Genomic DNA, 17,554 nt, shown 5'->3' on the forward strand with positions numbered 1-17,554 from the left:
TCAACTGCAATGTAATCTTGAATTTCTCTAACCTAAGATAAAACCAGGGAATTTCTAAGACAGCATTATAACGATGATGGCTGGTAATTTATAAACAATTTTTCAGGGGAGCCTGGGTGGCTCAGTTGAGTGTCCGACTTGAGCTCAGGTCATGACCTCAGGTTCACGGGTTCGAGACCTACATTGGACTCTGTGCTGATAGCTCAGAGCCTGGAGCCTGCTTCTGATTCTGTGTCTCTCTCTGCCCCTTCCTGTTTGCTGTCTCTCAAAAATAAATAAACATTAAAATAATTTTTAACTATTTAATTCTATTTTATAAAATTTTATTTATTTTTGACAGAGTGTGAGTGAGCAAGAGGCAGAGAGTGAGCCTGGAGCAGGGCTTGAACTCACAAACTGTGAGATCATGACCTGAGCTGAAGTCGGATGATTAACCAACTGAGCCACCCAGGAGACCATTATAAGCACTATTAACTTGAGAATGGCTATAAAGAACCAAGTGTAAAACTCAAATGTTGCTGTTGATTCCAAGCATTCTTTTTAATAGATGTTAAATACTGAAATTACCTAGAAGTATGATCACCTCAAATCTCCACTATATATAGGAAATATATTCACTTTGAGACTTAAACATTTAAAATAGACACCACAAAATGTATCTGTGATTAAAGGTCGAATTTATTAGGAGATTAAGAAATGTATTATACATGGACTATAAATACTGCACAGCTGACTTTATTCACAGTCAAGCACAGAAATATGGTCAGTGCCAACCTATTTTGTGGATACTCTTGTTCTTTTGTTCCAAGAAAAATTTGCACCGTAAGACTTGGACTTGGGTTTTGGAACCTTCTTCTCTTCAATGTCATAGCTCCACCCTAGAAAACAAAAACAAACCCACAGAAACAATTAAAGAGGATACCTCAAGAGCACAGCAAGCAGAAGCTAACTTTCATAAATTTAATGTTTACTTATCAGGAGTGCAGTTCAGCAACCTGAAATAAACTTAGTAATGTGTTCCCTTATAATCCTGTGTGATAAGAGGGTCCAATATATTGTCTGAAGATGATTTACCATATCTCAAAAGTGTGACCCATGATTTGACTTCTCCTTGCTCAATATTCCTAATTCAATTATCAATGGTTACATATTCGCATAAAATTTTCCATTTCTCCAACATTTAAGTCATTTAACATGTGACTTCTTTAATAACTGCAGTAGGGAGCATTAAGCAATATAACCTGTTTCACTGTTTTCTAAAAACTAGTGCCTTTACAACAGTTTGGATCTCACTGGAAGCAATACAGGAAACATAGTTATATACTTAGTTATTTATACAAATGACATAGTTGCAGCAGACCATAAAAGATTACTTGGTTCAGCTCTCTGGATTTTGACAGGCTACTGATTAAGTACAAAAAAAATTTCAGCATTTGCTTCAAGTGCTATCTATTTAGAATCCCAGGGACATACTTGATAACAATGCACAATTTCTGCCCTCACCAAAGGCCCATTGGATCAGAATCGCTGGTAGGGGGCTGGGACTGTTTACTTCCATGTTTTCTGCTGTAAGTCCAATTCTTCAGTTCTTCTAAGGTATGGAGAACAACTATTCAACATGCTCCTTCTTGAAGATGTAATTAAGTCATCTTTCTATTCCCTAGTCTAAGAAACCTCTAACTTTTACTTCATAAGATTCATTTTCCATACCTGTAATTTATTCTATCTGAGGGCTTTTTTCAAATAACTCCTCTTGAAACATGTGATCCATGGCTGAATCATGTAGCCATGTATAAAATGCCCAAACTGAATAATACAGGTATAATTAAGTAAACTTCTTGATCTTGTGAGTCATGAGTTCTAGTGCCTCTTGGTGAGTATAGAATTTGCTGCCACAAAGCTTTCATTCAATAGCCCCTTAGAATGCAATTTTGCCACAAAAGTGAAGCCTATGAAAATCAAGTCATCAAAGTATATTACTACTATTGCCTATTTCAGTGTCCAAAAAGAGGAAATAATTAATAATTCCACTGCTAGAACTCCATCTTCCATGAAAGTCCACGTGCTATATAAGGAAACTAAGAAGCAGGAAAGCAAATGTAACAAATGGTTTAAAAATACAAATGAGGAGCACCTGGGTGGCTCAGTCAGTTGAGCATCTATCTGACTCGATTTCAGCTCACATCATGATCCCAGGGTCGTAGGGGCTGGTTGTTGTGATGTGCGCTGAGCATGGAGCCTGCTTAAGATTTCCCTCTCTCCCTCCCTCTATCTCCCACCCCCCTCTTGCCCCATTCCCTGCTTTTGCTCTCTCTTTAAAAATACAAATACAAATGAAACCTCAAAATCCAGGACACAAAATACTGATTCGCTTGCTTAAACATAACCTTACTTTCATAGGGGAAAGTTTTGAGTACTTTTTAATGTACTAAAACAGGAAAAAAAAATCAAAGCTAGGTCTTACTTTAAGAGGATCTGAACATTAACAAGTAGCTATTTGCATTTCAAAAAATGTACTAAGGGGCCTAAGAATAGTACCTACCTCATACGTTGTCATGAGATTTAAACAAACTTACGTGAAGTGCTCAGAAAACGCCTGGCACTTAATCATTTACTGATTCTATGAAAAAGGTACTTTTCTAAAACTTTTATATGAATTAATATTATGTCCTTTATATAACTGAGGAAACTGAGGCACAGAGTGGTTAGGTAACCAGCACAAGCTCACTCAGGAAGGGACAGAATGAAGATTTGAACAAAGACAACCTGATTCTGGAGCCTGTGCCTTAACTAATACTGTGTCTCTTGTGTTTACAGCAAGCACATGATAAATGTTCAGCTATTCTTTCTCTCTCAGATTTACCTGCCAGTTTGTAGCTACACATTTTCTACATGAAGTATTAATGTAAATAAAACTTTCATCACACTGGAACCTAATAATTTTGAATTAACTATAGAAAGGAATTTTGTAAGCAAATTAATACTGTAAACTGAGCATAACTTTAACATTATAAACTTCTCAAGCACCTCCTACATTAGCTAGCAAATGATGCTGTTAACTATAAAAAATACTCAATTCAATAAAGCAGGTATAATGATATTTACTCAGCATTTGCTATTCATTTAATGATTGCATACTCTGTGTCAGGGACTGTTTAGACACCAAAGGTAAAGCAGTGAATAAACTCCCAAACTTCCTTAAGTTAGTAGAAGAGAAATTAATAAATGCACAGTATATTAGGTGCTAATACAGTAATAACTAAGATTAAAAAATACATATTATATGCTAACAAGCACTAAAGAGAAAACACTTTAGAGAGGGTGGACAGGGAAGACCTCCCTCCTTGAGAAGGTCACATGTGACTTGAAGACCTGAGGGAGGTCGGAGAGTAAGACAGGTGGAGGTCTGGGAAAGAGCTTGCAGGCAAAAAGAACAAGTACAAAGGCCCGGAGGCAGGAGTGAGTGTCCCCGGTATTCAAAATCCTGTGCTAAGTGCTTTCAATGTATTTTTATAGAGTTTTAAAACTGAGATCATAGGTTGCTTGGCTTATGGATTAGGCATTATATATACACCCTGATTTTGTATTTAATCATGAGGAAAAATAAAACACAGGGAAGACAAATAAGCAGCATAAAGCCACATGGCTAAGTGGCAAAGCCAGAGTTTTCACTGAGGTTGACTTTAAAACTATGCACCCAACCACCTCATAAACAAAACCTTTTCTTTAGAAGCATCTTATAATTGCAATTTTTATCTATTTCACACCCATTTCCTTTCAATCTTTGTGATTTTGTGATATTTTTCCCCCTTGATTTTTAGAAATGTGTTGAAAAGACTGTTTCAAGAATGCCTGGAAAGTCTATGTCCCTCATACATGTCCCTCCATACCCACCCAAGTTGTGGAGAAAGGAAAAGGTTTCTAGAGAATTGTCTGATTATATGGACTGTTGGTAAGTCACCTACCCAAGGCCTCCATGATCTCTTCTTGCCAAGTGATGGGTGAGAGTCCCTATGCTCCCTACTCTGTCCCCCTCCCCACCGCCTCTTCCCAACACACTCTCCAGTCCAATAAAGACATTATTATACACGGACAGATACCTGATAATTACTCTCTCATTTACATGGTTAATCTTTCAACCATCAGGGAGAAAAAAAAAATTTTTACTGCATCAGAATGCAGACATAGCTCTATTATCTGTTTCGTTCATGGAGTCTCAACATGCTGTTAGGGTCACTGCAATGTGAGAAGACTGGGATTTTGTACACATGAAAGAACAACTGGTTTGGGTTTTCTCCTGGTAACTAAGGAGTGACCTGGCTCTTAGAAACTGTGAGCCAGATTATAGTTGCTGTTGATGGTGATAACAACAATAAATAGAAGTATCATTATAGGGATTGGAATGTGGATGGGCAAAACACCCTGGGAAAACAAACAAAAACACACATGGAAGAAACCAGCATTTGCTAACAGCGTCCATCTCTATGTTATTACTCTACCACAGCCACCTGTGATGTTAGGATATATAGAGGAAAAAGTCTGTTCTCACATTTTTCTGGGGAAGTAATTTTGTTCTCAAAGATGCACAAGCAACTTAAGCTTCTCTGATTAAGTAAAAGGAAAGGGTTGGAGGAAATCTAATGATAACTCACAAGAGACTGAAACTCAAGTAAGAGTCTACATAAATCTTTTGGATTTTCTATCCATCATGGAGAAGATATAGATCTGATGCTGTGATGAAAATTTGCTCTTTTTTGGAGAACTCTATCAAGAGTCTGACCACATTTCCAAGCATCCTTCTCCCAAGTGTTTACCTTATAATGCCTGGATCAACAAATTTACTGTTTCCACTATACTTCATATGAGAATCTTTCCCAAGTTATTTATTATAATATTGTGATAATATGAAGGCTACTGGAGCAAGCAGTAAGCCTTAGCTTAAAAGATAACCATAAGAATAACACCACACTTGAAAGGGCATTAAACATTTGTACTTAATGGGTAAGGTACATGAATTATGCTCCTTTTCTACCTCCTTTTTGACAGTTCTTGAAAAGAAAGAACAACAAAAAGAACATAATATAACTTGCAAGAAATAGGACGTAAAAATTTAAGAATGGAATTTTATTTGTGAAATGTTTAAATTTCTGTAGGAATTTGCTTTTCAACACTTAGTTTTTTTTTTTTTTTTTTTTTTAAAGAACTCAAACTTGAGTTTCTGAATGAGATCATGGAAGTGAAAACACCTGCAGTATCTGAAGAATGCTTATTCAAAATGAAGATGTAGTCTATCTATGACAGTGGTCCCAATATGTTGTTCCATTAGGACACTGAAAACCACTCCTTACTCTTCCCAGCTGTGCAACAGAAGATGATCAAAGCAACTGAGTCCAAAGCAGCTGCCCCAGGGATGGGGTAAGCTCCTAGGGCTGCCGTCACTTCCCACTGAGGAGAGCAGCCATATGGCACGGATTAACCACAAATCCAACCACCAGCACCTAAATGATGAGAAGCTGACTCCCTTTGCTGTTTCACACACTGGAATGCTTTCACAAAGATATTTTCATCTTTAAGCCCTAGTATCAGAGAAGTACCTCTGGCAAATACTCTAGTAAACATAAAATGTGACCTGTAATATCTCATGCTTAATTTCTTTTTTGGAAATATGCCCACTTATTTTGTTGATCTCCAGGCAGTGGTTGGGATACTCTACTTCCTATGATATGAATGTTTGGGGTAATCTTTCAAATGTACCTAAAAAAGCCCAAGGCCCCAAACTCAAAAACCAACCACATAAGGCCTCTGAACAAAACCAGACCACAACAATTAACTTGTGAATTCTATGTATGAGACATAAAAATTCCATTCAGTTTTATTTACAGAACCATTTTATTTATGGTCCAGTAATGCAAACTATTCATCGGTGCTTTTATTGCTTGTGAAATATGTTACCTCTAATAACTTTGGTTCAAGCCCTATAAAATGTCTTTCACCTGTAACAATCTAATCTCAAACCCTGACATTAGTTCGGAAGTGAACAGTTTAATGATTTTTCCTACTGTCCATTTGTGTGCAAAGCAAGAAGCACAACATACTTTGGCACAAACTGACATAACTGGCGGTCATTGCTAACAGAGGCATGGGATGAGAATAGCAAAGGCTTTGGGAAGCCAAAGAAGGTATGTTGATACTTGGAAGGTTTCAAAGTTCCTCACCAGGCTATGTACCCATATTATGCCTGAGTAAAAGCAAAGCATAAACTTTTCAAATATAATTTAAAAGAGGAGGGGGCTGATAGCCTTTGAGGAATTTCACTTTAAAAGTCCCTCTATTTTGAAATTCCCTAGTACCTAATAAATATTTGGGGGGTGGGGGAGTTCAGATTAATTTGAAAGTATCTTAGATCTTCTTTTAGAAAATATCATGGAGGAGAAATAACGTTGGGATACACTAGCAAAGCAATTCTGTCCACAAAAATTATATGAACTTATTTAAACAAGCAAATAAGGTAAAAATGTGAGGCACCTGAAATATTTATTAGATTAGTAACACCCTACACCTGCCACAGCTGCAACACCTCAAAATAAAATCCCACCTTTGATGTGATAGTCAATGACCCCCTTAAATTTTATCTTTTCAAATAATACAGTTGCTCTACAGTATTATTTTTATTTCCAAAGCAGTAATTGGAACCACATTATTCAGAATTTGCCACAAAACAAACTGGTTTGTGTTCCAAAAGTACATATGAAAATCAGTCATTAGAAATTGAGAACACATTTTTTCTAGAAAAAGAAACTATATAACAGTGGTAAATGTCCAAAAATCAATGAGATGTCTGTGCATAGGAATTTCCAAATCCCATATTACACTAGGCACCTCACTAAGCCACCATGTACATATAACACGATCGCCAAGAGAAAAATTATTTCAGACCTCCAACAGGAAATCTATCTCTCCTCCACCCCCTCCAACATGTCTATCTTTGTCTCTCAGGTGCCTCAACAGGTCAGGAGTCAAGCTGAATACTTCCCAGGCTACAAGACAGCCAGTACCTACAACTGGGGACTGAGAACAAAAAGTTATGTAGAAAAAAACTGGGGCTTCACCAGAAAATAATGTAGTATCTATAGTATACCAGATCTCAGCCCTGATCATGGTCTTTGAGTTATTCTGAAACCCTGTAAAATGTAGGTACAAACAGTCCTCATAATTTGTGGATTCTGTATTTGTGAATTTGCCTACTCACTAAAATTTACTTGTAACCCCCAAATCAATGTTCATGATGCTTTCATGGTCATTAGTGACACGCACAGACCTTTAAAATTAGATTCACCCAACATACATGTTTCCAGCTGAGGTCAAGTAAGGTAATGTTCTGTGCCTTCTTGTTTCCAACCTCATATTGTAAACAAGTGTCCTTTTCGTGTTCTATTTACAGCCACATTGTTTGTATTTTTTTCCTTGAAGATTTTGCTGTTTAAAATGGCCCCACAAGTATAGTGCTTCAGTGCTTTCTAGTGTTCCTAAGCACAAAAAGGTTCTGATATGCCAGTATGTGTATCAGGTAAGCTTCACTCAGGCATAAGTTACAAGTGCTGTTGGCTATGAGTTCAATGTTCATGAATCAACGATATACATCAAATTAGGTGTTTTTAAACATGTGAATGGAATCACATTTTAAAAAGGTTACGTATTGCTTGGCTAACAAAGTAGTGCGATCAGGGGCTTGCAGGAATTTAATTTTGTATTTTCCTAGGAGCAGTATTTCCGTATTTGCTAATTTAGTGTTTGTTGGGACTTTATAGATCATAACTATCATGAATAATGAGAACCAACTGTAATAGATACATAAATTCTGTCTGGTGACTCCACCCTACCCCTCTGAAAAAAAAAAAAGTCTGTTTCCATTTGTAATTCATCTCAAATTTCCTTTATATAAATTTGTGCCATATTGATTTTTCCTTTGAATTGGTTATAATATCTGCCTGGCTCCCTTATTTCATGACTAAAATAAATTTAAATAAATTTTAAAAACGTTCATTTATATCTATATTAGAGTCATGATTTTATCTTTTTCAGGAAATTCTTTTAACAATTTTGGAGGTCCCATTGAGACACCTAATAATAGATCCACCAACCAAAACACCAGAAGTTGCGTGCCTTATTTTAAGCGCAGGTATGTCTTTTCTTGGTAAATACAAGAGAACTTTGCTGACTCTCCATTTTTCTAATTTTAACTTTGCTCTCTACTATGTCTGGAAATTGGTTTTATGGTCTAATTATTTGATGATTCCCTTAAGTGAATTAATGGCTTTAGAGATCTATTCTCATTTTATTTGTTTGTTTGTTTATGAGCTTGCAAGCATGAGTGGGAGGGGCAGAGACAGAGGAGATAGAGAATCCCAAGCAGGCTCCCTCCTCTCTGTCAGCACAGAGACCCATGTCAGGCAAGAATTGAAGAACCAGGAGATCCTGACCTGAGCCAAAATCAAGAGTAGAAAGTTTGAGTGAGCCACCTAGGTGCTCCTCTATTCTCATTTTAAATAGCGGGAGAAAAGACAGAAAATCTGGTTTGTTGGTCTTTGAGGTTTATTTGACTCAAACAAATGAAGAATTTATACTCACTTAGAACAGCTCTTTAGTATGGACTAGTCAATTTCATAATTCTGTTAACTGTTAAACCACGACTGAAATTTTAGAACTGAAGTTGTAAGCTCTCTGTGACTATTAGTCTGTCTACATGTCTATTAATTCAGAAGGGCCTTTACCTCTCATATGTGTGGGTAATGTTTTTCTACCTCTACATGACATTAATGAATTAGATTACAAAAATCTCTTTTAGAGGCTCTGTTCTGATTGGCTTATAAAGAAAAATAAGTGCTTGTGTAAGTATTCCTAAAAATCTTGGGGCACCTGGGTGGCTCAGTCAGTTAAGCTTCCGACTTTGGCTCAGGTCATGACCTCATGGTTCCTGAGTAGTTCCTGACTTCGAGCCCAGCATCAGGCTCTCTGCTGTCAGTGCAGAGTTCACTTCTGGATCCTCTACCTGTCCCCACCCCTCTGCCCTTCCCCTGCTTGCTCTCTCTCTCTCTCTCTCTCTCTCTCTCTCAAGAACAAAGATAAAAGAATTCTTAAAATTCTTAGAAAACAAGGAAATTCAACTTCTAAATAGTCTTAATGTGCTAGATTTTAAAAAGTTTTCTCCCCCCCCCCCCCCCAATTTATGTGAAAGAGAGAGACCACATGCAGCACAGAGAGAGGGAGAAAAAGAATCCCAAGCAGGCTCCATCCACAACATCAGCACAGAGCCCAACCAAACTCCTGAGCTGTGAGACTGTGACTTGAGCTGAAATCAAGAGTTGGGTGCTTAACTGACTGGGCCACCCAGGTGCCCCTGAAGACCTAAGGAACGTTTGTTTAAGAATTCAAGTTTAGATTAACATAGGTGAATCTGGGGTGCCTGGCTGGCTTGGTCGGAAGAGTGTGCCAGCCTCGATCTCTGGGTTGTGAGTTTCAGCCCCATGTTGGGTGTAGAGAATAAAAAAAAATTAAAAAAAAAAAATATATTGATGAATCTTTGGCAAACAAGACAAATTTAATAATTTTGATTTAATAAAAGAAGCTATGTTTTCTTTAATAGTGTTAAATATAACACATAGATCTTTATTCTACCTCGATATATTCTTTGTGAGCTTATATAAATTTACTGATCGAATGAGCTAGTATTACTTCTGCTTAATGTTTATAATCCTAAAACATATAAATCTGTGTTTATCCAAAATGATTCATTATTCTGGTAATTTTAACAGTAATAGTTTTGTAGTATGTCACATTGAAACTTAACTTCCAGGGGCACCTAGGTGGCTCGTTGTTATGTGAATTTCTACGTTTGGCTAGTTTACAAAAATATTGGTGTGTAACAGTTTTCAATGATCTCTGTTTTCTCTATGAAATCCAAGTAACTTTCATTAAAAGATACAATTAATATACATGAATCAAATTCTACTAGGAGCGGTAGTGGCAGAGTTGCAACTTGGTATGCAAGGTAATGAGATGTGTTTCTGTTTACCAATGGAAAAAGAGAACAGTGAGTATAGAGGCTGCTTTTAGGCAACCAACTTGAACACTGGAAACCTGATCAAGGCAAAACGTCCCATAGCTACCACAGGGCTGAATGCAAACAGGCTCCCTGAGTGACCCACGTCTAAATAGCCACAGGCCCTAACTGACCAATTACAACCAGGCACAGTTCTGAAGATTACCAAAAAAGGGAAAATTCTATATTCCCTCACTCTGTCCTGTAACTGTGGCCCCTCACCACCACCGCGTAGGAGACAGTCTCTCCTTCGCTGTCCTGCCTGCTGCTCCCTTGAAGTGTATTCAATAAACTTCTGTTCTGCCTTGGGTGAATTCTTACACCGCTTGCACCACTGGCCTCTGCCTGATTGGGTTGCCCCACATTTGATGACCTCCCCATCTGATCCGGTCCCCTCACAGTTAGGTCCTAAAGTAAATAACTGTTCCAGAATGAGAAAGAAAATGGTGAAGGACATAACCTGAATGAATACAGAAAGTTATATAAGATTTGTAAAAAAAACAAAAACAAAAAAACCCCCACTTTTATTTGCCTTACATGTCTAAAAAATAAGTCTGAAAAGCTATGAAACGTTTACAATCTTCACAAAGTTTGCTAAGTTTTGGTAGGCTTATTTCATTAGTTCACTGTTCCCTGCCTCAACATGAAGGGTTAATTCTTTTTGTCTCATCTGCCTAGATTTCAAAGGTTCTGTGGTTTACCACAATAACCTTAGATGTTTTACACATATGAACCCTATATGCTTTACATCCTTGATGACTTCTGTGAGAGCTCAGGTTTTTTACAGTTACGTTACCTTTTATGTTTGTAAGTTTTTTTTTTTTTAATGTTTATTTTTGAGAGAGAGAGAGAGAGAGCGAGCGCGCGCATGAGTGGGGAGGAGCAGCAAAAGAGAGGGAAACACAGAATCTGAAGCAGGCTCCAGGCTCTGAGTTGTCGGCACAGAGCCCAACCTGGGGCTCGAGCCCACCAACCAGGAGATGGTGACCTGAGCTGAAGTCAGATGCCTAACCGACTGAGCCACCCAGGCGCGCTTATATTTGTAAGTTTTATCCTTACTATGAAGTGACCAGCCAAGTACTGTTTGTCTGGCACCCATGATCCTATTCCTATCCTAAGTGTGCATATCTACAGACATTTTGTTTTTTGCCTCCTCAAAATAAAAAAGCCTAAATGTAAACTAAAACATTCAGATTATCTTTGTACCTAAAACTATCTTTGAGATTCCCCAGAGGGCCTCTGGAAGATCACAAAGATGTATTCTTTCAACCTTGTGAAAAGAGAGGAAATAACTAGGTTTATTTGACACGTTATTATTGATGAGTAGCATTACAAGAATTATCAAGTCAGAAGAGATGCTTAACCCTCCTGAGGTTAAATGTGTATGGGTAAAATATTATTAATATAAATATTTCACAAATTTATGCTATATGCTAAGTATAGGTTCTCAGTGCCCTCACTGTCCATGCTGTGTTACTTATCAGACACAATTTCAGTTTTCTTTAAAAATAGCAACTTGTGGGGGCGGGGGGCACATGGTGGCTTAGTCGGCTAAGCATCCCACTTAGGCCCAGGTCTTGACCTTGCAGTTCATGAGTTCGAGACCCACATCAGGGTCTGGTGCTGACAGCTCAGAGCCTGGAGCCTGCTTCCTATTCTGTGTCTCCCTCTATGCCCCTGCCCCACTGACACTCTGTCTCTTAAAAATAAACATTAAAGAAATAATAATAACAACTTTGTTTCATCTTCCTTAGTTTGGAAATCCTATCTCCTAAGGTTAGTATATGTAAATCAGGAATCCTATCATTTATCACTGGTGTTTTATTAATACACAAATGCTTAGGACCTACCCCAGACTTACTGAATCTCTTTACTTGATTTTCTTGATATACTTTTGGTATATTCTTACTATAATGTTTGGTGCATTCAGGAAATATATCTCAGGATTATTATATTTCTCTGGAAGTATTATGTTCATCCATTTTTATAAATTAGATGCACATTCACTGTCTTCTTTGAAAAGAGTCTTTAATATTGTTTACAGATATTTTGTCTATAACATTTTTGGTATGACTTTAAGTTGCATTATCCTTGTTACAAATATTTCACTTCTGAAATTTACCAGTAATGTTAACTACGGCCATCTTAAGTCTTTTATCATTTATGGATAGATTGTTTTGTTTTACTCTGATGCTTCCCTGAAAGCTCCTGAAATCAGTTACAGGCCTGAGTGCTTTGTCTTCAACAAAGAGAGACTGCCTCAGAGCTCTGTGAAGGACTGTTATTCCTGGCTTTAGGCTTCTGATGGCATAAATAATTGTAAGACCAGACCAGTGGACTAAATCAACATTTCCAGAACTCTAGTTGAGCACCAGATAAATTAAGGATCCAGTGAAACAAGAATTAACTATATAGGACTGAATGCACTGATAGGGCCTAAAATGTTCTATTTTCTGGACATTTAAGGAAGTCCTTTCCCTTTCTTCTGAGGTATCTACAATTTAGTAGACTCTGTTTTGTAAACTAAAATTTACATCATTCTTAAATGACAGGAGTCTCCCTGAATGACCCCTACAGAATTTGGGAACTCTTATTGAATATTCTTATATTCATGGTAATACCGTTATTTGTACATGTTCAATATGTCCTTTTTATTAGAACATTAGTGTAAACAATGGTTATGCAATGAAGTTCTTACCTCGATCGACATATTTGACAATGATGCTCATTTAATCAGATATGACCAGACACTTTAAAAGAACTAAAGTTGACTTTATGAGGCCAATGCTTACAAACTCCTTCCAGGAAAAGTGGCCTGGCACCAGGCTTACAAAGTTCCCCAAGGTAGTAAAGAACCTTATTCTGAGGACCCTAGGATATTTTGGGGTCCTTGAGAAGGGAGAAAGAATTTGCCTAAATTAATAGGCATCACACAGAAGAAATCTGGTTGGTAGTTATTGGCTGTGAAAAGTCTAATCTGAGACTCCTTATGAAAAATTTCACAGCAAAGCAAACTTACAAAAGCTTACATGGTAAAGAGCAGAACTGCTGCCCCCAAAAATGCCTTTTTGGCATAAGGATTATTTTGAGCTTGTTATTTTTCAGAAGCAGTAAAATCTCTGAAAATGAAGAAATTGGCCTTTTGTGAGGGACATTTACATTTATAAGGGAAATCTCCATTTGTAAAGGTGCCTCCCTCTCAGTACTAGGAAGAGGAGGAGGACTAAAACTTGGGAAACTCACCAACGGAGAAGTCTTGAAATTAAATCTGCATAACAATTAAACCCTTGTTTATGGTGCTTTGCCTGATAACCTCCAAACTCACTCTCCCTAGCACCGCCCCCACCCCAAATCTTTTGTCTTTAGCTGGAGATAATACTTAAGGTGGTGGCAATGGCCATTTTGGAATTACTCAGTGTTCCTGGGTATATAGGAGGTATAAATGTTATTAAACTTGTTTGTTAATCTTTTCATTATGGGGGGGGGGGGGCGGAGTCTCAACCAAGAACCTAGAAAGTTAGAGGGAAAATTATTTTTCCTCTCCTACTGTGGCAAATTAGGCATTCTTGCTACACATAAATAAATAATAAGGTCATTTATTAGCCCAACATTTTGTGATCATAATCTTTCTTTATACTTTTTTTAATCGTAAAAGGGGAAGAGTGGAAACAAATTCTGTTTCAGTAGAAAATGGCGTTATCTATAGCATGCCCTCCCTACCCCTTCCAGGTTAACAGATTCCAGCTTAATTCCTTGTCTTTCGGCTATTTTATTTCTTTTTAAATTGTATGATAGATATGCAAATTATGTCCTGTGTCCTACTGGTGGTGATTTAATTAACTCCCCTCCCCCACAAAACCTCCATCTGTCTCTATTTGCATTCCTTTTTTCTACATACTTTGTGCTGTTTTGACTTTTTGAACTGGTTATAACATCTACCTACTTCCTTTATATCACATGATAAAATGAATCCTTTAACAAGAACTTTTGTATCTGTAGGAGTCATGATTCCTAGCTTTCAAAACAAAGGCATCTTTTAACAGGTGTGTGGATGTGAGGTTGAGACCCTCATTCGAAGGTTTAAGTTAGGTAGAAGTCCAGACTTTGCTGATGGGGTCTACTTCTGGGATAATTCTAAATCCTACCTCCTTATTTTCCTGAATCAAGGGCTCGACCTGTCTACTTCCTCCCCTGTTCTACCTTCTATTACTTTGGAGGCAGCTTTTCCTCTCCAACAGACCCACTGTGGACAGAATGCAGTTTCACAGTTTATCCTCTATCCTCCTGCTCCTGAAAGAAACCCTCCACTATTTTGAGAATTTCAAAGAGTTTTTATAGCTAACAACAATGAGAAAAACACAGGGGGTAAAATGACCTACCAGAGGAAAGTCACAAAGTTTCAAATCAGATCAAACAGGGAAAAGGCCATTTCTGGTTTTCATTAGCATGTAAATGGTAGTAGATCCTAGTCTTCGACCACTTTTCCACAACTATCTTACTCCTCCTCTCTCTGTGATGCAGCTTCCTTCTCCTCCCCGCCTTCAACCACCTCAGGAAACACCAGGAAAAGACAAAAGCCACAATGGGTGAGAAAGGTGGGTCTTTTCAGTACACAAAGAACTAAAGTAAGGTTCATCTACATTTCAGAGGAAACCCCAGATACTCTTTTCTCTTTTTACAAAGAAAGGTTATCTTTGAAGAGTTCCTCTGGAGTATTTGCTGAGCTCAAAGAGGAGACCTTCAGGATGAGGCCCTGGGGTTAAACCCAAGACACCCAGGGTATTTATATTTCCTTTATTTAGTGTGTATGTTGGGGGAGGTTGAGAAGTAAGATTTGGCAAAGGGGAAGGTAAGGAGAAGAGGGGAAGCCACAGGGAGAATAGTATTCGGTCTCTTCTCCTTTCCCACTCCCTAATTCCACAGAACTTTGAAGAAGTGAGGTATGGTAAGAAGAGAGACCTAAGCAAAACAGAAGCGGGGGTGGGGGGGTGGTAGTTATAGGAGTTATTAAAAGCAGGAAGAAGAGAGCTTCTTTTAGTCTCAGAAATATATTCTTAGATAAAAAGATGAACCTGCACAATACCTTATTTGGTTAAGAAACTGAAAATAGGCGATTAATGGGATTTTGTGGTATACTCTTGGTCTCTTTTAGCTACTTTATTTCATCATTATATTATGTGTAACATAAGATTTCCACTTATCCTTCATACTGGGTAAGAGTAAAGAATAGAACTATATTTCTTCAATATAAAATGTGAAATCCTCAAAGTTGGATAAGGTTTTCTTATTTCTTATATTAACTATAGAATATAAGTAAAATATTTAGAATCTGTATACTGATGTGGAGAACAAGGCAAAAGAAAAAAAAATTAAAATTCCTTAAAACTTACAACCCACTGACACGTACTTGGGACAGGCAGGGTGACCTTCCTCCAGGAACTCAACTGCCTTAATGTTAATACTTTGCTAGAAACAAAAGGCAACCTTAGCTTGACATTACCCCGACCTCCAGGATACTGTAAAAATCTCTTTGGAAACTTCCTTTATCTCTATAACCCCAAGATATATGTTAGCAATCATCCTCCAAGCATAAGGCCTACTGATACACGTCTGAAGGGTCTCAAGGCTTAAGTTTTTACTAGACAATAGTAAATGACCTTTTCCTAACAGCAGCCCCTCAAGGTCTTAGAAATCTTGTTTCCAAATTCCTCAGAGGCTTATGCTATCCTGAGCCCCCTCCCAACTTGAAAGTACAGCTATTTCTGCCCATGGGTCCTATTTCCCTGCTTTAATAAAACCACCTTTTTGCACCAAAGACATCAAGAATCTTTGATTATTCGTTCCTGAACCCCAATATTTTCACATCATATAACAATGTATATTCTGTATACTGCTAAATACTATAGATTAGTGCTGTCCAATAGAAACAATGTAAATCACATATAATTTTTTTTGAACACCAGAACTTTAATGATTGTAAGGAGTGATAAAATTTGATACAGGTTATAATGACATTATATTTGATTTTTCAAGGTTAGTGAAATTATACCTACATTAATAATTCTGAATGTCCTATAGGTACATTAGGAAGTATCTAAAATAAGGCAAATATAATGGAGTTTAATTAACAAGTTCTCAACTATTATGATAGCTTTCAGAATAGCAAAGTATGTAATTGACCAAGTTGAATGAACATTTCCTTTTTGTATTTATATATAAGAGATACAAAAGAAAATAATATACATTTCCTGCGTGTATCTATCTATAAGCCTCCCATATAAGACTTCTGTAAATAATCCTGCCTGATTGTCCACTACACCCATGCTTACCTCAAGCTACAAGGCTCTGCATAATGACTCTTGTCTACCCCCTACGTCTCATTTCCTGGAATTCATGTCCTCACTCTGCCCTAGCTGATTCTTCTAGTTCCTTGATGCACTCTTTTCTACCTCAGAACAGATTATTTCTCTCCTGCTCTAGATCCTACTTTTCCAAATCTTACGCCTGAAAGGCCATTCAGGGAAGTCTCATCATTCTTTTTCTTTTTCTTTAAATCATCATTGATTTTTGCTGTCCATGTTTTCAGAGCTTCCTTCCTTCTTGGTGCCTAAACTGGGTTCCATGGAGAGAGAGAGAAAAGTACCTGTTCAACAAGTCTGTCACACTTTGAATCCTGGTAGGTATATTGTGCCTCTGATCTGAAAGACAGAACTTCAGTAGTTCTAATAACTTTTGACCCTTAACCAAGAGGGCTCAAGCCCAGTCCATATGGCAGAAATGTAAATGGATGCATATGGTTGGTATATCACTTCCTGTATCATCCTCTTTTTATTTTCCACAGATGAATTTTCTCATTGAAAGCACCTTCTGAATCTGGCTATGAAACAAAAACTTCTGAGCATATGAATGAAGTTCTATATTTTCTGGGGACTAAACATGGATTTTCTGTAGTAGCTAATGAACACTATTTTATCATTCCAGATTTTCCTGAATCTAATCACCTAAGCAATATTCACACTCCTTTAAGAAGCCAACATTGACAACATTGGAGCTGATGTGAGTTTTGGATTATTCTTCCTTTTTTACTAGCTCATGTTTATAATCACTCCAATAGGATAGGGATGCAAGCATATAAACAGGTTATCTGGTTGAATCACATATATTCTAAAATTTTCAGTTTGTTTATTTAAGTAATCTTTACACCCAATGCAGGGCTTGAACTCATGAGACCGAGATCAACAGCTGCATGTTCTTCTGACTGAGCCAGCCAGGTGCCCCAGTATAACTTTAAGCTTTCTAGTAGCCACTTTAATAAATGACTAAAGAAATAGTAGGAAAAAAAAAAAAAAGAAAGAGGTAGAATTTATTTTAATCCTCTTTTCCTACCCCAATACATAATCAATATAAAAACTTAGATATTAACACCAAGTCTTTGAAATACAGGGAATATTTTAC

The 17,554-nt window shown here is 37.3% G+C and overlaps 1 protein-coding gene across 2 annotated transcripts in view; it reads right to left on the minus strand.

Annotated features, from left to right (window-relative positions):
- Window positions 1–660: 660 nt before the first annotated feature.
- The window catches only part of NDUFS4 (NADH:ubiquinone oxidoreductase subunit S4), a 112,450-nt gene continuing 95,556 nt past the window's right edge, over window positions 661–17,554 (minus strand). For both annotated transcript variants that reach the window (XM_042950070.1, XM_042950080.1), the window contains exon 5: window positions 661–878. In XM_042950070.1, coding sequence (XP_042806004.1) covers window positions 775–878 — 104 coding nt within the window. In that variant the 3' untranslated portion in view covers window positions 661–774. The remainder of the gene's footprint in view (window positions 879–17,554) is intronic.

The sequence above is a fragment of the Panthera leo genome, chromosome A1, assembly GCF_018350215.1.
Source record: "Panthera leo isolate Ple1 chromosome A1, P.leo_Ple1_pat1.1, whole genome shotgun sequence".
Classification (NCBI taxonomy): domain Eukaryota; kingdom Metazoa; phylum Chordata; class Mammalia; order Carnivora; family Felidae; genus Panthera; species Panthera leo.